This window comes from Acomys russatus, chromosome 32 (genome assembly GCF_903995435.1).
Source record: "Acomys russatus chromosome 32, mAcoRus1.1, whole genome shotgun sequence".
Lineage (NCBI taxonomy): Eukaryota > Metazoa > Chordata > Mammalia > Rodentia > Muridae > Acomys > Acomys russatus.
The window spans coordinates 29,893,488-29,917,599 of record NC_067168.1 but is presented as its reverse complement, the minus strand read 5'-3'; the positions used below and the strand labels follow the sequence as shown (position 1 = coordinate 29,917,599).

The 24,112-nt window shown below is 42.6% G+C and overlaps 1 protein-coding gene across 1 annotated transcript in view; it reads right to left on the bottom strand.

Moving 5' to 3' along the window:
• Positions 1-2,443: 2,443 nt before the first annotated feature.
• The window catches only part of Topbp1 (DNA topoisomerase II binding protein 1), a 50,178-nt gene continuing 28,509 nt past the window's right edge, over positions 2,444-24,112 (bottom strand). The window contains exons 18-28 of the mRNA XM_051140048.1: positions 23,635-23,781; positions 23,420-23,522; positions 20,903-21,095; positions 16,450-16,670; positions 15,342-15,490; positions 14,996-15,107; positions 13,570-13,733; positions 12,402-12,539; positions 8,518-8,607; positions 8,202-8,363; positions 2,444-3,000 (exon numbers count right to left, since the gene is read on the bottom strand). Coding sequence (XP_050996005.1) covers positions 2,866-3,000; positions 8,202-8,363; positions 8,518-8,607; positions 12,402-12,539; positions 13,570-13,733; positions 14,996-15,107; positions 15,342-15,490; positions 16,450-16,670; positions 20,903-21,095; positions 23,420-23,522; positions 23,635-23,781 — 1,614 coding nt within the window. The 3' untranslated portion in view covers positions 2,444-2,865. The remainder of the gene's footprint in view (positions 3,001-8,201; positions 8,364-8,517; positions 8,608-12,401; positions 12,540-13,569; positions 13,734-14,995; positions 15,108-15,341; positions 15,491-16,449; positions 16,671-20,902; positions 21,096-23,419; positions 23,523-23,634; positions 23,782-24,112) is intronic.

Here is a 24,112-nt window from a genome sequence, read left to right as displayed (position 1 = left end):
ACCAAAAGTGTTGAATCCCCTAGAGCTGGAGTTACAGGCACAAACCTTGCATGGATGCTGGAAACTGAACTCTGGTCCTCAGCAAGAGCATCACATGCTCTTCACCACTGGTCTATCTCCAGTTCTGAGGCTTAGCTGTTTTAAAATAGAAAATATGAAACATGCTATCACCTTAGGGCCATAAACATTCCAGGCAAAGTATACAACCCTCTGGCTACATATAATGACTCCATTACCCCCCGCTCCCCGTTTTGAGATAGCATTTCTCTATGTAGCTCTGGCTGTCCTGGACTCATTTTGTGTATCAGGCTGGCCTCGAACTCAGATCTACCTGCCTCTACCTCCGAAGTGCTCGGATTAAAGCGTTCGCCACCACGTCTGGCTCTTCAGGTCAAGTCTTATTATGTAGCCAAGATGGTTTTGAGATCAAACAGACAAAGTCTCAATGAGTACAGGCTACCCTTAAACTTGCTTTGTAGCCAAGGCTAGCCTTGAAATCTTGACCCTTGTATATGCTACCTGGGTATAGTGTCTTGTATCTGTAATCTCAGCACTTTTCTTGCAGAGACAGGAAAATACTGTTTTGTGGCCAACCTAGTCCACATAGCTTGTTGCAAACCAGGGCATATAACAAAACTCAGTTGATGGAGTTCTGGGTTTTCTCAAGGGTATGTGCCCACTGCAGCTCTTCATTCTCAGAGACTTCAACACCAAAAAGAAATGCCTCACTTATTGCCTAACGTGGGTGTTGGTACCTTATGAGATATGTGATGTGAAAAACGATTTTTTATTGTGTTTTTGAGACAAGCTCTCATGTAGGCCAGGCTGGCCTCAATGACCCTGAGCCTTCTGATACTATTACCTCCTTCTAAGTGCTGGGATTACAAGCCACCCTGCTTGGTTTTATGCAGTGCTGGGACTGAACGTAGGCTTCGTGCAAGAACTTTTGAGTACATGCCCAGCTGTTTCTTTTTTCAATACACATACATACACAGTCTGTGATGTATGCTTGTATGACCATATGGAAGACAGAGACAACAGTCTTCCTCAACCACTTTTCACCTTTTTATTGGTCTTTTAGGATTTAAGTAAATGTTAATTTAGTGTGTGTCATACACGTAGCGTTGGAAGACAGCTTGGGGAAGTTACTTCTACTGTGGGTTCTAGAGAATCCAACTTGGTTGTCAGCTTCATGGCAGTTATCTTTAACTGCTGAGCCTAAGCCATTTCCCTGGCCCTCCACCTTAGTTTTCAAAATTGTTTTACATTCTTTTTAAAGATTTTTTTTATTATGTATACAGTGGCCTGCCTATGTGTACAGCTTCACGCCAGAAGAACACATCAGATCACATTATAGATGGTTGTGAACCACCATGTGGTTGCTGGGAATTGAACTCGGGACCTCTGGGCCATCTCTCCAGCCCCTACATTCCTTTTTTAAAATGTATATGGATGTCTTGCTGCATGTTTGTCTAGGTGCAGCTTGGTCCCTATGGAGGCCAGAAGAGGGCGTTGGATCTCCTGGGACTAGAGTTAAAGATGGTTATGAGCCCCCACAAACCCAAGTGCTCAAGAGTAGTCAGTGCTCGAACTGTGCTACTTTGTGAGACACGATGTTTCACTGAACTGTTTATGTTAGAATGCTAGCCTGTGAATCACCGTTTACAGATTGTGGAGCCTACACTTGGTTTTATGTGGGGTTTAGGGATCTAAGCTCAGGTCTTCGTGCTGGTACAGCTTCATGGAGCCAAGCCATCCATCTCACCTTGGTTTGGCTTTGTTTTTAAGAGATGTATTGTGTAACTTGGGCCAACTCAACATATTTTGTAACACACTTTTGTCACCTTTTAAAAGATTTGTTTTCTGTGTGTGAGTGCTGGTGCCCAAGGGACCCAAAACCATCAGATGCTTCTGAGTTTGGGATTATAGGTGATGGAGAGCCACCTGCTAAGGGTGCTGGTAACTCCTCCAGAAGAGATGTATGTTCCTAACTACTGGTGCCTCTCTAGCCTTTGCTTTATTGAACAGTCTCTACAGCCTAGGCCAGACTCAAACTTAATGGTCCTCCTACCTCACTACTGAGTTCTGAGATTACAAGTGAGCCTGTTGTCCCTTGCTCTCATCTGTGTGTATCTTTGGGAAAGGGTCTTACTGTGTAGCTTTGTCCTCTGCCTGCTTGGGATTCACACCAAATGTTTTCAAGGTAAGTATAGCAACATCAGCAAATCGAAATGAACAAATAACATCAGTTTGAATTGCTATTTTTTACTCTTTATATAATTTCCTAAGTTTTGCTGCCCACGGTTGGCAAATCATGGAAGTTTATACATACATACATTTACATATATACACATTTAAGTTTAAAGCCCCAGCTTCATTATTAAGTCCTGTGCTTAGGCTGTTAGGTTAAATGGCAAGTATATATATATATTAATCAGGAAACATGAAATAATCCCAATTGATAACTTTTGCTTTTGTGAACTAAGACATTTCCAAACAAAATCTTATAACTATTATAGCCTCGGGTATTTACAAGAAAAACACGTCCTTTAAGCACCCAATGTGGCTTGACAAGCTAGTAAAGGTCCCTTTTCATTAGGAACAGTCAGTATTCAGTGATTCAGATTCAGGTGTTAAAGGCATCAAGTTCACAAGATCATTACATTAATCCTTCAGATGAATGCCTTTAAACTGCTACACAAACCCCATCCCCGCAGCATTCAGGTTGTAGCTGACAATTTTCTTGCTTTGCATTGCTGGGGACCAAACCCGGGGCCTGATGCATTCTAGGCAAGTGCACTGTCACCAACCTATAGCCATTTCTGAACTAGAAAACATTTGCTATTTGGCAGCTAGTGTAGTGCATCAGTGCACTCGAGGCCTTTTGACGCCATTCTCTGTCAGAGTTTTCCTCTTCTGGGGTAATCCAGGCCCAGCATCCTTATTCTGGAGTAAAGCAGCTTCTGATAGACGGTAATTATCCACACAAGGAGGGCTTTCCTAGGATGGGAAGAGGGAACGTTCAGATTTTAAGTTTGTAGGCATGAAGCAGTGGACTCCATTCTTTGTTTTTCCGTAAGAAAAGAGTTTCCAGTTTTTTGTTTGCTCAATTAGGGTGCTCATAGGAACCTGTGGGACAATGCTCGGGTGAGGTGTGGCTAGCTCAGATCTATACTATACCCTCAGATAGGTATTTACAGGTAAAGTCTTAACTAGCAGGTAGCAAGGACATTAAAGCCTTTCTAACTGGCTCCAGGCCCCTGCATTTTTCACCTTCGTAGCCATTTTTCTATTTTCATAGATAACATTCCCCCAAAGTAAATAACCAGTCTCTCTAAAACAGACAAGCTATTCTGTAGTACATTTTGTAGCCCAGAATGCCTCAGACTTGCAGTGATCCTCCTATCTTTAATGCCCAAGTGCTAGGATTGGAGGCCCAAACCACCATACCAATTCCACCTTTTGAGATGGTTACCAACAGGCCTATGTCTAGCTTCCTGGTGCCAAGATTATAAGCCGGGGCTACCATGTTTGCCTTTTTGGGTTTTAGAAACTGAACTCAAGTCCTTATACCAACTGAGCAAGTTCTAGCTCCAGCCTCAATGATAAATTCTGACTAAATACATTAAGATGCTGGAGAATACCAAACAAATGCTACCAGGAAGTTTATACTTGGAAAACTTGTACCTGTTTATTTGTTGTGTCTGTTTGGCTACCTAAAATTCTAACCGAAATGGCTTGAAGAACCAATCAGGAAAGCAACTACACTCCCACAGAAAATAAGGTTGGGAATCCCAATAAAGGCCAAACCCTGGAAGCCACAAATACAGTCTGTGGAGCAGGGCCAAATCTTTGGCCTCTAATCCATGTATAGGAGACATGAGTTAAGGCTAAAATGTGCACTGATGGTTGTGCTGTTTCTGTTGTGGTTAAGTAAACGCAAGCAAACAGTACTCTTTAAAGGAAATGCCAAGATCCAGAGTGTCTACAGTTTATGCATGATATCCAGGACGTGACCCAACAGAATATAACCCACTTTCAGCCAGAATTGTACTGAAGGATAAAACCAGGGAGAGCATGAAGGCACACATGGGGCAGCTGAAGGAGCAGAGTTCTCAAAGCCAACTTGGACTACACAGTGAAACTGAAAACAAAACTGGGATATATAGTTTAAACTGACATATGAGCTACATCTTAACGATTACTGAATGCTGAGAGAAACTGCAGATCTAATTTGATGCCTCATCACATCACAACAACCAATCACAGTGATGCTAACATCAATGCCCACCCATGTTAGAGCTTTGGTAACTTTAAAGTAAACAAGCTTAGCCTAGATGTATGTAAAAGGGGTAAAATACCTATAAGGACCTTGAAAAAGCACTGAGAACGTACTGCCCCTTCCCAGGCTTACAATTAGCTCAACATTAATCATAAGCAAGAAACCGTTAAGACTTTCAGAAGGGAAAATGGCCAGCTATAAGGCCCTAAAGCTGACTAGGTAAAGAACTGACAAAGCCAACAATCCATAAAATGTTGGAACAGACCTCTACAATACAAAATGCTTTCTCTGCCATAAGCCCTAAGACAATAAGGAGGCTACAGACTGGAAGGGGGAGGAAAAACAAAACAAACCCACACATCCAGCAAAGTGCTGTTATCCAAGACCAAACATTTTCAAGGTTCAACAGTGAAAAACCAACTCAACAGGAAGTGAGAAAATGTGAGCTAGGGTTGGGGTGTAGTGCTTGCCTAGTATACAGGGAACTTTGAGTGTAATCCCTAGAATTGCAAACTAGGCAATTCAGGGTCGTTCTCAGCTGCATACTTCCAGATACTAGTTCATGATATCAAATTTCTAACTCAAAATAGTATCAAGAAATTTAAAAGCAGAGGCACTAAGTCAAAAGCATTTAGGCACTTAAATGAATAGTCCCAGTGAAATGAAAACTCAAGTCACAGGAAACAAAAACAAAACTGTATACAATGTTTCTAGTAGCTCTTCATAATGCGCCTAAGCAAAACCCCAAACACTCTTTTGGTTTAGGTTTGCCTTAGCCAGGGCAATGGCTAAGCAAAGGATGCAAGGAACAGTCTGGAGAAACTCACAGAATTTGGCGAAATGCAATCCCCAAAGATAAACATTATACTCTTTAACGTGTTTCATTTACTTGCTTGCTTGGAGACGGGCCTCACTGTATAGCTCTGGCTGGCCTAAACCTGCTGGCAGTCATGATGGCCTTTAACTAGGATCTTCCTGCTTCAGTCTCCATCCTGACAGAATTATAGGCATGTGTCACCACCCAAGAACACTATGAATCTCACTGATATGTGATTTACACATGACAACTACAGGAATCATAGAAGCCACTAACAGATCAGCAGTTGCCAAGGGTGAAGTAAATATTGCAGGATTAGAAATGCAGCTCAGTGGTATAACATCAGCTCGGCATGTATGAAGGTCCTACAGTTATTCCCAACACCCCTTCCTTCTTCCCTGCCCTTCCCCTAAAGTCAGTACAGGACTTTCTTTCAAGTTTTTGTTTTGGTGTGGTTTGCTTTGGTTTTTTTGACACAGGATTTCTCTGTGTAGTCCTAGCTGTCCTTGAATTTACAGCAATCCGCCTGCCTCTGCCTCCCAAGTGCTGGGATTAAAGGCATGGGCCACCACGCCTGACTTTAGTTTTATGTGGATTAGTATGTTACTTCAAGCAGACTGGAGGGGGTGGGCAAAGAAAAAGTGCAAGCGTAATGATAGCGTAAGAAGTTCATTTTAAATATAAAGCCACATAGCTCTAAGGCTATGCAAGCATTGGGTAAAGGATATTCAAGACAGAATTCTCCAGCTAGGTATAGGACACAAGACTTTTAAGTGCCAAATCCCCTCTTGAATCAATAAAAGTCTATTCAACAAATGGTGGACATCTATCTGTTTGGGAGAAACTAGCTGCTACCTCACAGCACAAAGGATAACTGAGATAGGTCACAGACAAACAAAAGATATGAGAGCTTAGGTTATAGAACACTTGCTGGTCTTCCAAAGGACCAGCATTTGGTTCTCAGCACCCTTGTCAGACAGCTCACAACTGTCTATAGCTCCAGCTCCAGGGGATGATATAACCTTTCTGGCCTCTGACAGCACCCACACATATGTGCACACAAAAGGTAAAATAAAAGTGTAAAACGTTTAGATAAAGAATACCAGAGAATACACTGACTGGTTCCCTGAGAAAAGGCAGGATACAAAATATATAATTATTTACAAACAGTGTTTAATAAGAAATAGAAATTTAAGCCAAACATAGGGATATGTGCTTGTAATACCAGCGCTTGGAAGGCTGAAATAATTGTTTCAAAATAATTGTTTCAAGACCAAGAGGAAAAGAGAGAGATGAGCAGATTGGTTTACTTGTTGTTGTTGTTGGTGGTGGTGGGTTTTTTTTGTTTTTGTTTGTTTGTTTGGAGACAGGGTTTCTTGTTATCTTGACTGTCCTGAACTTTGTAGACCAGGCTAGCCTTGAACTCACAGAGATCCACTTACCTCTGCCTAGCAAGTGCTGGGATTAAAGGTGTGTGCCACCACACCCAGGTGAGAAGATTGATTCTTTAAAAAGTGTGATGTTACCCCACTATAACCCTACCAGATGACCAAAAGTCAAATGTATAAAACCAAATGATGGCCAGATCTCTTTTAGAAAAAGTCTGGTACTGAATACCATGCAATCCTAGTACCAGCAGACAGAAGGAGGAGGCCCTGCCAATTTAAGGCCAGCCTGACCACATACACTAAATGTTATTTAGTCTGCAGCCCAGCACTTATACACATCTACCTCGGGAAAAGGGTGCCTGTTCCTATTCAGTGTCATCAACAGCCTGAAGGGAAGTCATCAGGTGCTTTCCTCAGACAGAATGTTCTATAGTAAAAAGGAATAAGCTACCAGCAGGCACCATGACCTGCACACATGGACACTATACCAAGTGAAGCTACAAAACAGTAGTGTTCTCTAATGGCAGGTAAATGAAGCTCTCAGGCAAAATATATTCTGGGGACAAATAATCAAAACAAGCTTATTCCCACGGCTAGGATAAAGGTCATTGAAAGGGGGCCCAAAGGGAAGGGGGGGGCAAGGATGCTTGTGAGGTAAGATCGTGCTCCTGATACTCATTCAATGGAACTGTGAGCTACAATTTTCACTGTACAATAGCTCTTCTAAGAAAGCAATAAATACTGGATTCTAGTTAATGATATACATGCTAAGTCTTTGAGAGAATGCATGTTCTGATTTTTACAACTCTGAAATGCATAATAAATGAGAAAGGAACTGATATGCAATAAAGCAGATTATTGAAATGTTTCTTGTGCAAATATTAACTTTAGACCTAGGAAACAAGTATATTGTTTAAAATTCATTCATTTAGGGCTAGAGAGGACTTTGCAGTTAAGAGCACATAGTGTTCTTGCAAAGACCCGAGTTTGATTCTCAGCACCCACACTGGGCAGCTCACAGCTTCCTACAAAACCAGCTCCAGGGGTCTAACTCTCTTCTGAACTCCATGGACACCTGCACATGCCCGTGTGCATGCACACACACAATTTCAATATTAAAAAAAAAACTTAAAATTTTAAGTTATCATTCACAAAACAAAATATTAGGTCTGAAGAGTGACATGGTAGGCCTCTGTTACTGCTGGGCACTGAAGCCGAGTCCTCCGGCAGCCAGTTCTCTTACATCTGAGCTGTCTCCCTAGTCCCTCTGCTTTCTTTATAGCCCAATATTTTTAAGAACTTGTAAAACATTTTAGAGCTACTCATAAACTTCATATTAAAAAATGTTTGTGTTCAATATAGAAATGAAACTAAACAAAGAGGCTGACTAGAGAATAGCAGACTATTAATTCTATTGGCAGCAAGCCATGGTCTGAAGTGCGGCTCCTTATTTGCAGCTATAAGCATACCTCTAGAAATAAGGAAGTGTGGGGCCAGCAAAATGACTCAATATGTAAAGGTACTTGCCACCAGCCCGACAACTTGAAGTTGGTCCTCTGAATCTACATGGTAGGAGAGAACCAACTCCTGCAAGTTATCCTCTTACTGGCGCGCGCGCACACACACACACACACACACGTGTGCCAACACACAACACACACACACACACACACCCACCCACCCACCCCAGAAGTAAGAATAGAATGTGACAAACCAGCATGAGATAATCAGCAATATATTCTGTTTTCAAGCAGGCCATGTTCTGGGCAGCAGCCTCTGCTATGAAAACTCTGCAGTCATCAGGTTTCAGTTTATTGAAGTCACAAAAGAGATGTGTAGCATCTTTAAATAAAGGTACAGGATGGCCGGGTAACACCTAATGAAAAACAACAAGTATCATCACCCCTCCATCCTCCAAAGTGACTCAGCTGTGAAGTATGTGCTCAGGAATGGAGACCTCACAGAAGCCTTGCTGGGCAAGGCTGGGCAAACGTGCCCCTTGAACAGCAGTACATTAATCCAGCACAAACCTTTCCTCCTCCTGCCTGAAGAAGGCGCTTGAACCCAGCTTCTCGGGGCCGATCAACACGTAAAATGACCTTCCAGCCACTAAATGCTCCCTATTAAAAACAAAGGGTGGGGGGGTTTAACATACTAAACACTCAAAATGCAGAGGTCATACATGAATTTATCTTTTTTGTTGTTTTGTTTTTTGAGACAGGGTTTGTCTGTGTAGTCTTGGCTGTCCTGGACTCACTTTGTAGACCAGGCTGGCCTTGAACTCAGAGATCTGCCTGCTTCTGCCTTCTGAGAGCTGGGATTAAAGGTGTGTGCCACCACACCAGGCATTGCATGAATTTATCTTTGTTTAATGTCAATAAGTAACTTGGTCTTTTTTTTTTTTTAATGTATATGGGTATTTTGTTGGCATATATACACAAATACTGTGTATCACTTGTGTACAGTGCCTGTAGAGGTCAAAAGAGAGAGAGTCACATCCTCTGGAACAAGATTTACAGATCAACAGCCTTGCAGGTGATGGGAAGTGAATCTGAGTCCTCTGGGAAAACAGCAGGCACTCTTACCCCTGAGCCATCTCTCCAGCCCACAACAAACAAACAACACCCCTCACCCCACCCCTGCTGACAAAAGTTTCATATAGCTCAGACTAACTTCCCAATGTAGCTGAGGCTAACTCTGAACTCCTGATTCTCCTACCTGCCAAGTACTAAGATTACAGGAGTACTCTGCAGTAGACTTATTGTCAACAAGTAACCTCCCATCCCATTATTTATTTGGGGAAATGGGTAGAAAGCTTTTGCCAGAACATGCCCATGGAAGTCCGAGGACATCCTGCAGGAGTCAGTTCTGGTTTTGCCACTCAAGTCTTGAGGATCAAACTCAGCTGGTCAGGTTTGGCAGAAAGTGCCTTTCTAGCTGCTGAGCCATTGGACTAGGCCAATAGCCCTCTACCCTCTACTTGTGTCACAGGTAGCCACGAGCATGAAACACACGTGGCCACAGTGTGTAGCCATGGTGTGTGTCACTGAGCTGAGCTTCCAGCCGCTGACATGGGTACAGTGAAAGCCTTACTTTAAAGAGGGTGGAGCCTTCATTATGTCTCACTTAAAAATGTTTGATATTTGGAAAAATTAAATATGTAAGTAAGAAATAACACAACAAAAGACAGTAAAATTATTCTGGAAGAAAGGGAATATAGGCTAACTAGGCTTTCGAGAATGCAGAGAACTCAATGGCCCATCAGAGTGCTTTAATTGAGAGAAGCTTGGCCGTCCTGAGAGTTCTTTGACCATCTGCTCAAACCTATTTTTCTTTAGCTAACAACTTAATTGTGAGATAATCCCATACAATATAAGTACTATTTTAAAATTTCAAAATACAAAGAACCATGTATTAAAAATGATCAAATATTAAAAGCAAATGTGTGACATGGTAGACAGTTGTTATATTATCACATTTAACAAAAGCACTAATGACAGGTCTGATGATAATAAAAGTGAACACAGTATCTCAAGATCTTGTAATTAAGATGCAAGTAAAAATAACAGATTCTTCTATTGAAAATGGACGCAAAGAGTCATTTAAGACTTCAAACTTTGGGGCTGGAGAGATGGCTCAGAAATTAAGAGCACTGGCTGCACTTCCAGAGGTCCTGAGTTATCTATTCCTAGCAACCACGTGGTGGCTCACAACCATCTATCATGTGATCTGGTGCCCTCTTCTGGTGTGCAGGTGTACATGCAGACACAACATTGTATATAAAATAAGTAAATAAATGAATAAATCTTTCAAAAAGGGAGAAAAAGAGACTTCAAACTTTGAACATGCTACGAGAGAGGCTACAAGAAATTTCTAAAAAGAACTCTAATGTTATGGGGGACATATCCTGAGATGACTCAGGATAAAGGCGCTTGCTGTCAAGTCTCATAACTTGAGCTCAATACTCAGAGCCCTAGTGGAAGACGAGAACCAACTCCAGCAAGTTGCGCTCTGACTTCCACATTGGTGCCATGGTGTGAGCCTTCATCCCTGTTATGGGAGAAAATCTTTGCTAACAGTATATCCAACAGAAGATTGACATCTAGAATCTATAAAGAACTTCAAAAAACAAAAACAAACAAAAAAACAAAGAAAAAACACAACAACAAAACCCCAATTACCCAAGGCAGGTGTAGTGGCTGTACACCAACAGTCCTAGCACATGGGAGATGGAGCCGGAAAAATCAGAAGTTCAAGGTCATCCTTAGCTATACCAGGTTTTTGAGATTGCCCTGAACTACATGAGACTGAGTCAAAAACTTAAAAACAAAACAACAACCTCAAATCATTCAGTTAGTCAACAGGCAAAGGAAGTAAGCCAAAAGTTCTCCAAGAAAATACAAATACTGAGCCAGAGAGATGGCTTAGTGGTTAAGAGAGCACATTGTCCTTGTAGAGGACAAGTTTGATTCCCAGCACCCACCACACAGGCAGCACAAAACTGCTTATAAGCAGCTCCACCCTACACACACATAATAAGCAAAATACATGTGGACAACAAATACTAAAAAAATTGTTTGAGTTTTAGCTTTTAGCCATCAGGAAAATGAAAATCAAAACTAAATTAAGATTCCGTCTCAACCTAGCCAAAATAGCTAACATCAGAAAATAACTAACAACAAATATTGGCAGAGACATGGGCAACATTCCGGAACAATATTGGCTGCTTAAGGGAATGCTGTCATGTATTACATAGGCACATATACTGAAGTGTTATTTAGCCATAGGAATGGGATTACGTCATCTGCAGGGAAATGGATAGAACTGAAGATCATCACTTAAGTTAATAGGCCAGATCTAGAAGGGCAAATGGGATGTTTTCTCCTGTACGCGGAATCAAAATTGTAAAAGTTTAAGGTTAAGAAATGAATATAGGACATGAAAGCAGAAGGGGGCTGTGTGGGGCAGAGGGAAGGGACCAGCCAGAAAGGGAGGGCTGGGGAGGGAGACCAGTAGAGGGTGAAGATGGGCAAAGTACAATGATATATATGCACGAACAGCTATTAAAACTCATGATCTTGTCCGCTAGCTAAACAAAACAACAAGACAAAACAAAACTGGGTTTTACTGGTAAAATTCACAAGTTTGTTAACAGTGTTGTGATTTGTTGTCTAAACTTATAATTAATGTTAGCTTTCAATTAGCAATTAGAAAAAACGGACATAATTTCCCTACTCAAAGTATGCAGACTTAGCTGGATGGTGTGGGGCACGCCTTTAACTCTGGACAGAGGCAGGTGGATTGCTGTGAGTTCGAGGCCCGCCTGATCTACAAAGCGAGTCCAGGACAGCCAAGGCTACACAGAGAAACCCTTTTTTGAAAAACAAAACAACAACAAAAAGTATACAGACTTTGGGGCTCAGGCTGCAGAAGGAGAATCTGAGGGCCCAGTTTGGGACTCCTGATGCTACACTTCATCTAAAGACATGGTATCTTTAGAAGACATCTCCCTCCCCCATCCCCACCCCCAAGACAGGGCTTCTCTGTATAACAGCCCTGGCTGTCCTGGACTTGCTTTGTAGAGATCCTTCTGTCTCTCTGCCTCCCGAGGGCTGGGATTAAGGGCATGCACCACCAAGTCCGGCAGAAGACCCACATCTTATTGTATGACACAATACTCTGTTTATTTATTAGACAAGATCTCTCTACGTAGCCCCGGATGTCCTGAAATTCAGTCATCCTCCTGCCTCTGTCTCCTAAGTGCTGGAATTAAAGGCATGCGCACGGCTACAACACGAATTTGAGTTCAGTGTAGAATGCACAACTAAATATACCAAATAAGGAATAAAAGACAACTAGAATTCCTTGGCTAACCATATCCTGCATCCCATTTGTAGTATCTGTGTGATAGTACCTCAACAATGCCCAACTCTCGCCTTTGCTGGATCCTTTTCCTCCATCTCATTGCTGCGAGTGCTAGTTTTTGCTGGTGCTCAGTGACATCAGTGATAGCAGCAAGTATGGAGCTACTTCCCCATTCATAGTCTTCTTCCTGGAAAATCAGGCCAGTGAGCCTCTGGGTTCAGTCTATTAAGATCAAAGCTGTATGTGCAATGGTTACATACAGAGAACACGAAACGTTTTATGAATACATCGAAACACAGATGCATACAGTTTTATGTTAAGAATCAAGTACAGCTGCCTCTTTTATTTTTCCCCCAAGGTAGGGTTTCTCTGTGTAGCCTTGGCTGTCCTGAACTCCCTTTGTAGACCAGGCTGCCTTGAACTCACAGAGATCCACCTGCCTCTGCCTCTGCTGGGGTTACAGGCATGCACCACCACGTTTGGCAGACAGCTGGCTCTTACTTAAAACCAGAAACTCATTTCCCAGAAACACAGTCAGCAGCTGTATTTTGGTGGTTCGAGGACACTCTGGATATTTGGCTACACGGGAGCAGTCAGGAAGCATGGACTGATATAATTCCCAAGGAACTCAGATTGGAAGCTTCAGAAGCTACAGGGTAGACGCTAAGTATTAAAGAAAGAGGCTTACAATGAGGTATCTTGAAGTCATCTCATATTAAGAGAATATCATTTCAATAGAAAGGCTCTGACAAACTAAGTAATAAAAAGTGAGTAAGCTACAACGAAACTCATTTTTTTGTATGCCAACGAAAACATTTAAGAAAAAAAAAAAAAGAATATGGTCTTGAGAGATGTCTCAGCAGTTAAGAGCAAACACTGACTGCTCTTCCAGAGGTCCTGAGTTTAATTCCCAGCAACCACATGGTGGCTCACACCCATCTATAATGAGATCTGGTTTCCTCTTCTGACACGTAGGTATACATGCATATGGAGCAGTCATATACATAAATTTTAAAAAACTTTTAAAAAAAAGAAAGAAAAGAAATGTGAATAAAGCAACCTGACTCTGCAAACTTTTTGTTACTAAGATCCTTATACAACTGGTGTGATCTACATGGCCACATGTGGTCCTTTAAATTATATATATGGTGAGTGTATGATCAGGGATCTAAGACATTTACAAGAGAACAAGCCCTCATGGGAATGTGAGTACACACCTTCACAAAATGCCCAGCTGTCCTGCAGGCTTCCAGGTAGGAGCGATGAAGTACCCACTTGCCGGCTGCCATGGAAGCTAAGTACTTCTCATTGCGCAGCGGGTACCCCACAACCATGTGTGTGCAGCTGGGGTCTGAGCACTGCTTCTCAATCACCGACCCACCTTGTGAAGAGAGAAATGAGCTCTACTAGTTTTCTTACCTTTCTAGAAAAATAGTCATAAAACGTGCATAAAAATTACTTACATAAAATGAACAACTCAAATAAAAACTTACACAGATATGTAAAATTAATATTCAATTCAATTTATTGCCCCTTATCCTATGGCCTAGTAATTTGAATGTAGATTGGGGTTTTACAACAATCAAAATTCCAATGCTGATTCATGTGTACACTTGAAATTCAGGGCTTCACACCTGTGAAAAAAGTAATCTACCCTGAGCCACAGCACCCCCATTCTCTACAGTTAAAAACACTTTATTATTTTTGTGTATGTGTATTTTGCCTGCATGTGTACCTATGGGGGCCAGAAGAGGGTCTCAGACCCTCTAACACTGGAGTTACAGATGGTTATGAGGTACCATGTGAGAACTGGGACTAGAACCCTGGCTGTCTGTCAACGTTCTGAGCCCTGAGCCATGTCTCCGGGGTCTAACCCTTTCTACAGTCTCACTGTGCAGCCCACTCTTGCTTCAGCCTCTCAGGTGCTGGGATTACAAGCTAGAGCCACCAACGCTTGGCCTTGTTATTTCGGAATGCTTTCTTTTGCTATGACAAGCTTTGCTATCAGGTTCTGTTAGTATAAATCTTGACTCTATAGAGCTAGCAAACAAATAAAACTGTAGTATAAATTCAGGAGGCTGTTTCAAATGAGTTAAAAGAAAAGCAAAAACATTTCACAGATGTTTTATGCTGATTAAATGCTGAGCACGTTTTCACATATTTCACCTGTTACTTCTTACTTCCCAGCATGTGGCTACTAGACAGCCCAGTCCTGTCCCTACTACAGTCCAGCTACACTGTATCAGTTTGCCTCTCCCAGGTGTCAGAGGGAAAGTCTGGCAGCTGGGATAAGGGTAATGTTACTGAGAAGTAATTCTGAGTGCTGGGAGGCACTTGTCCCAGGCCGAGTGAAACCTTTAAATTCTTAGGTCCTGTGACTCAGTAATTGGTATAGCAATTTGGATATAGATTAGAGCTTAATCTGATTTTAGAAAATCAGACTTAATTTGATTTTACAAAAATCAAAACCCTAATGCTGACTCAACATATGGGCTTAAACAACTTGCCCGTGTTCTTTTCTCAATGTCTCCCCATTACACATGGTAGAAATAGGATTGTCTTTGTATTCTAAATAAGTTGTAATAATGTTCTTAAGTAAATACCACAAGAAAAAGTTTTGGAAAAAATGTAAAATATTGGTACCTAAGTTTTTAATCAGGTGACAGTAATCAATGCGTTCTTGAGGATTCAGAGATGACAACTGAAACACATACTGTTTTTGAGGGTTTTCATGAGTCCCATCCAGTGTTTGAATCTAGAATGCAACAGTTTTATTTTAGAAAAAAAATTAACATTAAAATTACTATCAGGTATAGTTATTTTATAGTGACATTTTATCCAGTCTTCTAAGGTATCACCTATACAAACTGTAATTCAGAGAAATGCAGTTTTCAGTAGTGATGAGTCTGATGCAGCAAACAAACTCCCCTCCAGCATAAGAACACCGCTCAAAGCTGTCACCACCACACCAACCGTCAGGTCAACAAACCTTGTCCATAGGCTGTGGAGCCACAGGTGGCTTGGCCAGGGGGAAAGCCATGCTGGAGGCTTGAGGCCCAGGGATCAGATCCCTATCTGCTGCTGGAGTTTCTGGGTATTCAAAGCCTGGGTGCCCTGGGACTTCAGTCACACACAAAGCTGAGGGTGAGGAAGAAACACAGGATTATGTAGTGCACACATGTAACCGAGAACAAATTTTAGGGATACTCTCCCTTGTCTTGGCCAAAACAGAATGAATCATGAACTCTGCAATCACAAGTACACAAAGGCTGAGTGAGGCATGGTGGTGTCTGCTTGTGACCCCAGCAACATAGGGCCAAGACAAGCTCTCAGGTGTGAGGCCTACATGGGTACAGCCCTGCCTCAAAAACAAGTAATACATGTAGAAGAGAGGAGTCCATTTCTCCAGCCTATGAATAAATGCAACTAAGTAACTCTGAAGGGCACATGTGTTGCTTGGGTGGAGTGAACCCTTCCTTTCAAAACTGATCTTTTCATCACTGTAACATAACCAAGTTTGTAAGATGAAAGCAATTCTTGGAGAAAATCAGAGACCAAAACTGTATATTATCCAGCACAGGAAGATAACCTTACCCAGTATGAAGGGGGGAAAAAACTCACTTAAGCCAAAGAATAGCAAACACTACCTAACAGACAGAAAAGAGGCTAGAAAGAAAACAAAAAAACAAACAAAACAGAGCTAGCACATGCCTTTAATGCCAGCACTTGGGAGGCCGAGGCAGGTGGGTCACTATGAGTTCAAGGCCAGCCTAGTCTACAAAGTGAGTCCAGGACAGCCATGGTAACACAGAGAAACCCTGTCTCAAAAAACCATAAACCTACACAGAGAAACCCTGTCTTGAAAGAACAAAAACAAGAACAAAAATCAAAAACAAAAAACCCCAGTCAACCAAAAACCAAACCAAACCAAACAAAAAAACCTCTGGTTAATCCTAAATTTCTAAATTTAAAGATCAAAAAACATTTTTCAACTGACTGATATAGTACTAAACTTCATTTTCATCTGCATGTGCAATACAGAGAACCACAGTGTCTTTAAGAGATCAACTCAGTACAAACAAATAGGACTTTATTACCCTGCTCAGCAATTTCTGAATGGTCTACAGTCTGTGGAGAGGGAGAATCGCTCAGTTTTCTTATGTCAAGCTGAAGCTCAGAATGCTGTGTGGGGTGGCTGGGCCACTGTAAGTTGCTGGCGAGCCTTGCTCTCTCCTCCCGTGCTGTGGGGTCATCCCAAATGATCTGCTCGTTTTGGGAGGGCTCTGTGTTGGTGTCAGGCACTATCTGTCGAGACTGCCTAAGGAATAAAAGAGACAATTAAATATAACAGCCACTACTGAAGCCAGGTGCATAAAATCAGTAAGTAATACATACACAATATTTGTTGAATAAATCAATCAAACATAACCTTTTTCTTTTCATTTTTCTTTTTCTTTCTTTTTTTTTTTTTTGCATATAGGGTCTTTTTATGGCAAGTATGGCTTTAAACTTGAGGTAAGCGTCCTGCTTCTGTCTCCCAAGGGCTAGGATTATAGGCATACACCCTAGTTTGCTTTCCACTGCCATGATAAGACACAATGACCAAAAAGCAGCTTGGAGAGGAAAGGGGTTATTTCAGCTTACAACTGTAGCCCATCACTGACAGAAGGCAGGACAGGAACTCAACCAAGAACCTGAGGCAGAACTGAAGCAGACTCTAGGTGTTTACTGACTTGCTTTCCAAGGCTTGCTCAGCTTTGCTTCCTAATACAACCCAAGACCACTGCCTAAAGGAGGTACCACGCAGTGGGTGGGGCCCTCCTACATCAATCATCGGTCAAGATGTTCCAGGGATGTAACCACATACCAAAGTGGTGGAGGCATTTTCTCAAGTGAGGTTTCTCTTCCTACATGACCCTAGCTTATGCCAAGTTTACAAAAACCTAGCCAGCATGGTAAATTTGCATCAGGTAAATTTGTTTTGTTGTGTTTTGTAGACAGGGTTTCTCTGTGTAGCCTTGGATGCCCGGGACTTGCTTCGTAGACCAGGCTGGCCTCGATCCACTTACCTCTGCTTCCTCGGGTACTGAGGTTACAGGTATGTGCCACTCCATGCAGTTTCAAATGTTTATGTACTTGTATTTCAAAAAATATCGTCTTTTTAAAATTTTTAAATAATGCTGCATTTTAAAATGGGATCTTTTTAAAAAAATATTTTATTAATTTATTCATATTACATCTCAATTGTTATCCCATCCCTTGTATCCTCCCATTCCTCCCTCCCGCTTTCCCCCTACTCCCCTCCCCTATGACTGTGACTGAGGAGGACCTCCTCCCCCTGTATATGCTCATAGGGTATCAAGTCTCTTCTTGGTAGCCTGCTATCCTTCCTCTGAGTGCCACCAGGCCTCTCCATCCAGGGGACATGGTCAAATATGGGGCAACAGAGTTCATGTGAAAGTCATCCCCACTCTCCACTCAACTGTGGAAAATGGCCTGTCCATTGGCTAGATCTGGATAGGGGTTCGAAGTTTACCACACATATTGTCCTTGGCTGGTGCCATAGTTTGAGCAGGACCCCTGGGCCCAAATCTGCCTATCATAATGTTCTTCTTGTAGGTTTCTAGGACCCTCTGGATCCTTCTATTTCCCTATTCTCCCATGCTTCTCTCACCTAGAGTGCCAATAGGATGTCCTCCCCTCTGTCTCACTTTCCTGGTAAGTGAAGACTTTCATGGGACATGTCCCTTGGGCTAGTGTCCAGATGTAAGTGAGTATATACCATTTGACTCTTTCTGCTTCTGGCTGAACTCACTCATTATGATCATTTCTAGTTCAATCCATTTGTTCACAAATTTCGGGAATTACTTGTTTTTAATAGCTGAGTAGTATTCCATAGTGTAAATGTACTATGGTTTCTTTATCCATTCTTCTACTGAGGGACACTTAGGCTGTTTCCATGTTCTGGCTATTATGAATAACGCCTCTATGAACATGGCTGAGCATATATCCCTGTTGTGTGGTGGAACATTTTCTGGGTATATTCCAAGGAGTGGAATAGCTGGGTCTTGAGGAAACCCTATTCCCAAAAATGGAATCTTTTTAATTCTAAAAGTTAGTAAACGGGACGTTTAGAAAGCTGTAGCTACTGAGTTTAATAATTGCACTTTAAACTTTCTTTTAAAGATAGGTAGACTCTATAAAGCCCATATTGGCCTCCACTTTCTCTGCAGTGAAGGATGACTCTGAACTCCTGATATTCCCTCTTCTAGTTTCCATGTGTTAGGATTAAGGGGTGTAATAGTTAAGTTATATTTTGTTGTTTTTTGAGGCAGGGTCTCACTATGTGACTCTGTCTGTCCTGAAACTCACAGTGTAGACCAGGTTGGTCTTGAACTAATAGAGATCCACTTGCCTCTGCCTCCTGAGTGGTAGGACTAAAGGCACATGCTACTATACTCAGCTTTAAATTGTATTTCTGACATGACATTGAAGCTATAACTAATGGGTCTTTTGATCCTTGCCGAACAAAATTTCCAGTCTATGATAGACCACTTACTGAATTATGAATACATTAAAACGTTTTCAAGTATTTTCTTTCTTCATCTGCATGTGTGTATGTGCACACATAATTGTGGGTTCCCAAGGAGACCAGAAGACGGTGCTGGATGTTCTTGACCTGTAGTCACAGGCACCTATGAGCCCCCCCCCCATGTAAGTGCTGGAAACCCGACTTCGGTTTTCTATAAGAGCAGCAAGCATTCCTAACTGCTCTCTCTCCAGCCCCTTAAAAATATTTTCTTTATACTTATTTGTTTACTTTGTGTGTGTGTACAGATGCACTACAGTGAACTTACATGGGGTCAGAGGAAAACAGACACACGCATAGAGGGGCGGGGGAAGAGCTGAGCACACAAGCATTTATAGACTTTCTGCTTGTATTATTAAGATAGGGTCTATTATACAGTCTAGGCTGGCGTAAGCTTGGCATCTTCCTGACTCCATCTCCCAAGGGCTGGGATTATAGGCCTGTGCCAACCCCAACCCCACCTAGGTATATACATTGTTAGTAAGTGGCCAGTGCCTTTAACCGCAGCACTCAGTAGGCGGTGGCAGGAGGAGCTCTGTAAATTCAAGGCCAGCCTGGTCTATATATTGCGTTCCAGGACAGCAAGGGTTATATTTCAAACTTGGCAGGTGCAGAGGCAGGCAATCATCTTTTTAGTGAAACCTTGTCTTAAAATCCAACCAGCCAGCCAGCCAGCCAGCCAACCAGCCAGCCAGCCAACCAGCCAACCAACCAACCAGCCCAGAGAGCCTTCCAGTCTCAGATGATCCGCCCTGGCACAGGGCTAGGAACATGCCCTGCACTGTTGGGGAAGAGCCACTTTTCTCAGAATTCAAAATGAACTCAAAGTCAGCAAGCACTCAAGAGCTTTCACCACACAATTAGATTTTTCCCTCAGCGAGAAAATGGTATTGGTGGGCACAGTAACCCAGCACTTAGTAAACTGAGGAAGAAAGACACAAAGTTTGAGGCCCACTTTGGCTACTCAGCAAGAAAAAGAGGGTAAGCTGGGAGTGGTAGTAGACACCTGTAATCCCAGGAGCCTGAAGCAGGAGAATTGGGAGTTTAGGGTTAACACTGGTTATACAGTAAGTTGCAGGGCAGCCTGGGATAAGACCTCTCAAAAATACAAAGAGAGAAAAATACACTTATATGACCGAGCTTAAGTTATACTGCACTAAGAACTGCGATCACCTTTCTTAGAAAACAAATAGCAGTAAAATTAAATAAATAAAAAAAATGTACATACAATTCCAATAAGAAATAAAAAGGGAGCAGGGAGCAGTTGAAGACCTATGTCCAAATGTTCAGTCCCTACACGCTGCTAGGAGTGGAAACCCTGAGCCCTACAATGCTGTCCTTTATCCTCATCACAGGTACTGTGGTATGCATGGATCCATGCCCACACACCACACACTCAAACACACGGTAAGAAAAAGGGTTAAAACATGCTCTAAGCACTATGTACACACTCACTGTTCAATGCTAATACTAAGGAACAGAGAGGACTGACTGCCCACCACCGTGTCTACTTCAAATGGAAGAGTGAGGCTGGGCATGGTGGTGCATGCCTGTAATCCTAGCACTCGGGAGGCAGAGGCAGGCGGATCTCTGTGAGTTCGAGGCCAGCCTGGTCTACAATGTGAGACTAGGACAGCCAGGGCTACACAGAGAAACCCTGTCTCGAAAAACAAAAATAAAATGGAAGAGTGGACCCTAAAATCCCATACCTCAAAGTACGGGCTGTACAACTGCTGTGCAAGACAGAGGAATGCCCGTTAGCAACAGACAAAAGGTGGTTACAGTGGGGTATAATGTAGTGTTTGAGCTAAATTAGGCCCCAACATAAACCCCTTCACTGGGCTGAATATTGTAAACTTGTTTCATTAAAAAAAAAAAAAAAAAGTCGGCCTAACCCATCAATCTAAGCCTCCACCAGGTGCTTTCCTTTCCTGCTCTCAGGCCACTGCCGCCACACAAACCTCAGTGCCTCCAGGACTCGGCTTCGCCCACTCCGTGCAGAGCGAGCGCTGTCTGGAGTTGAGGAAGCACTGTTACAACTGCTTCTCGAAAGGCACGTCCTCTGTGCCTGCATCTTCACAATGCAGGTTGCTGACATGATCTCTTGCAGTTGCTTCTGGAAGTTTTCTCTCATCTCTAAAGCCTGTGTCAGAGCTTGAAACAAATACAGGAATCAATACCAGTTACGAGAAATCTGTCCCCTCTCCTTTGTCCCTGTCCCTTGCTGTTCTTGAAGATAGTCAGGCTGACCTCTCAATTGCGATCCCTCTGCCTCAGTCTCTGGAGTGCTGGGGTTACAGGCGTGCATCACCTTACCCAGTTACAAACTTCTCTTGTCATCCTATCTTACATTATTTTGTGTATATCTGTTGAACAAACAAATTGCTGCCATTTACTGAACACGTCACAAAACACAAAGGCAGCTACAAGGACTGTATCTGCAGTGACAAGGGCTCCGTTGGAGGAAGACTTTATTAGTCCCTTTGAAGAGCTCCCTACTTGCTTCTGATGCTTTCTCATTGCTGCAAACTACACTGAGATTCATACAGTCTTCTCTATGTACCTGATTTTCTTCAATTGCTCTAATTGTTCATTTGCTTTTGGAGAGCCCAAGTTAGACTTGAGCTCTCCTTCCTCAAATTCTGGGATTACTGCTGTAAAAGCACTGGGCCAAGCTTTCACTAATCCTTGAAAACATAGACCACAACAGATCTATCTCTTCTTTCCATTACAGACTAGACACTGAAGTAAATACAAATAAGTATTTTTGGAATGAGTGGAACAGAACTAAAAGGTAGGTCAGAAGGAAAGTTCTAGCAGGCAGGGTATGTAAGGAGAAGGCAGAGAATAATTCATTACAAGAGAACATGTACATCTACATAGAATACTCAGTGCAGCACTGTTTGTAACACCAGAAAAAGTATTAAAAACAAAAACCCAAAAACCTGTTAATGCCAATTAACAAGGACAAAATAGAGCAGGGCAGTCCAAGCCTACAGGAGATTAAACCAAGACTGAAGCAGCTGCTGTGCAGGCACATCTTGCTTTATCGTATCTCACAAACCCAGGTTCCACGGCCTGAGCGTACACCTACCTCATGTGGGTTGAAACTTGGCGTGTGCTGTGGTGTAGTGGGTAGATCCCTTAGAAGGTGAGGCCTAGTCTGACTGAGGTGGCTGGGTCTTGAGGAACACTGCCCCGGAAGCAATGAATGTCACTGTCAGGGGGACTCCGGCTAGTGCTGCTCTAGATTGCTATGACAAGAGTAAGCCTGGTCTAACTCGTTTCCAGTCTTTCCCTGTGATGACACTCGCCCAGCTGCACTCTTTCCTTTTCTGATAAGCATTTCTGCCATGACAGGATGCAGCCAGAGCGTCTTCACCAGGGTTCAAACCAACCCAGCCATGACTCTCAGTCTCTAAGGTTGTTTGAGCTAAAAATGTCCCCTATATATTTTTTTACCCAGCTCTGGGCATTTCTTCTCACAGCAACAGAAAACAAAACAATAAAACAATACATGTGGTAACCATGTGTTAACAGTTGTCCAGCCCTTCTCAATAATTCTGTCTGTGTGGTCGCCCATGACCAGTGACCACACCAGTACCAATGCACACTTAAAAGCAAAATTAGTTTGATTTGAACTAGAAAGATGGCTCAGAGGTTAAGAGCACTGTCTGCTCTTCCAAAGCTACTGAGTTCAATTCCCAGAAACCACATTGTGGTTCACAACCATCTATACTGAGATCTGGCGCCCTCTTCTAGTATTTAGGTGTACACGCAGGCAGAATACTGTATGCGGAATAAATAAATCTTTTTTTTTTTTTAGTTGATTTCAGCTGTGTGGTGGTGGCAGCCCATGCCCTTAATCCCAGCACCAGGGAGGCAGCATTAGGTGGATTTCTGGGAACTTGAGGGCAGCATGGAACACAGTTCGTATCCTTCAGTGGTGTTAAGTACTCGAGTGAAAAGAAGAGTCACACCTTCTATCTAGCTCTAAGGAGAAGCTAGCAATGACTGAGTAAGTGCAGAAGGCACGCATGGAAGCCTAGTTAGGTCAAAAGGCCAAGCTGAAGGTATGCTGAACAGTTAAGCTGAGAACGCAAAGAGAAAATTCTTGGAAGAAATTCAAAGTGCTACCAGGAAGTACACAGCTTAATGAAGCTGCAGGTGACTAGCTGCACCTAGACTGGACGAAGATGCCTCTCTAGGACTGTTTAAGAGAGAAGTCAGTGTCTGGCTTCAAAGCTAGAAGGCCAACCTTCTGTTAGTGGCAAACGCAGCTGGGGCTTTAAGTCAAAACAAATGTTCTCAAAAGTAAGAAGCAAAAGAGGGTGTGGTGGCCCACATCTACTCCCAGCACTCGGAGGAAGAGACCGGCAGGTGGGTCTCTGGTTTTGAGGCCAGCCAGGTCTACAGCCAGAGTTACAGAGAGACTCTGTCTTTGGAGGGGGAGGGATAGAGAGTGAACAGAGTCTCACCTCCTTTACAGTCATTTCCTCCATTCCCATTCAACAGTCCTGACTCCTTGTTACTCGTGACCGTGTTGTTTGCCTCGTGTTCTTCTACAGACAACTGATCTGGCTATTCAAAGAGAAAATTGGTAACTTCTCAAACAAAGTCTCCACATAAAATTTCACAGAGGTCTACATCCAGCTTAAGAGGGACACACATACACGCTGTCCACACTACCTACCTCGTCGTCCATAGATGCAGAAATTGCTAAGGGTACTCGGCTGTTACAGAGCCGGCCATCTTCCACTGTACTGATGTCCAGGCTCATCTTGGGATTATAAGTGTGTGGATAAAGAGATTCAGGAAGATGCTTATACTCCTGAGCACACTGAAATATAAGTGTGCATTTTAGAAAGCAGTTTACAGTGAAAAACTATCATGTAAATACAAATTGGGGCCTGAGAGATGACTTGGGCAGTAAATGTCCTTGCCCTATTAATTTGGTGGCCTGAGTTCAATCCTCGGAACCATAATAAAAGCAGAAGTAGTAACACGACCTCCACACACACACACAGTAATAAACTGAACACATTGCCCTCGCTTTTAAAATGGAATATCTATCAAAGTGTAAACTCTAGTTCTGACTGTGCACTTAGCAAGGTGCCAACCACTCCACTGAGCACCAAGAAAAGAATCACAGCTATAAAGTGTATCTGCAT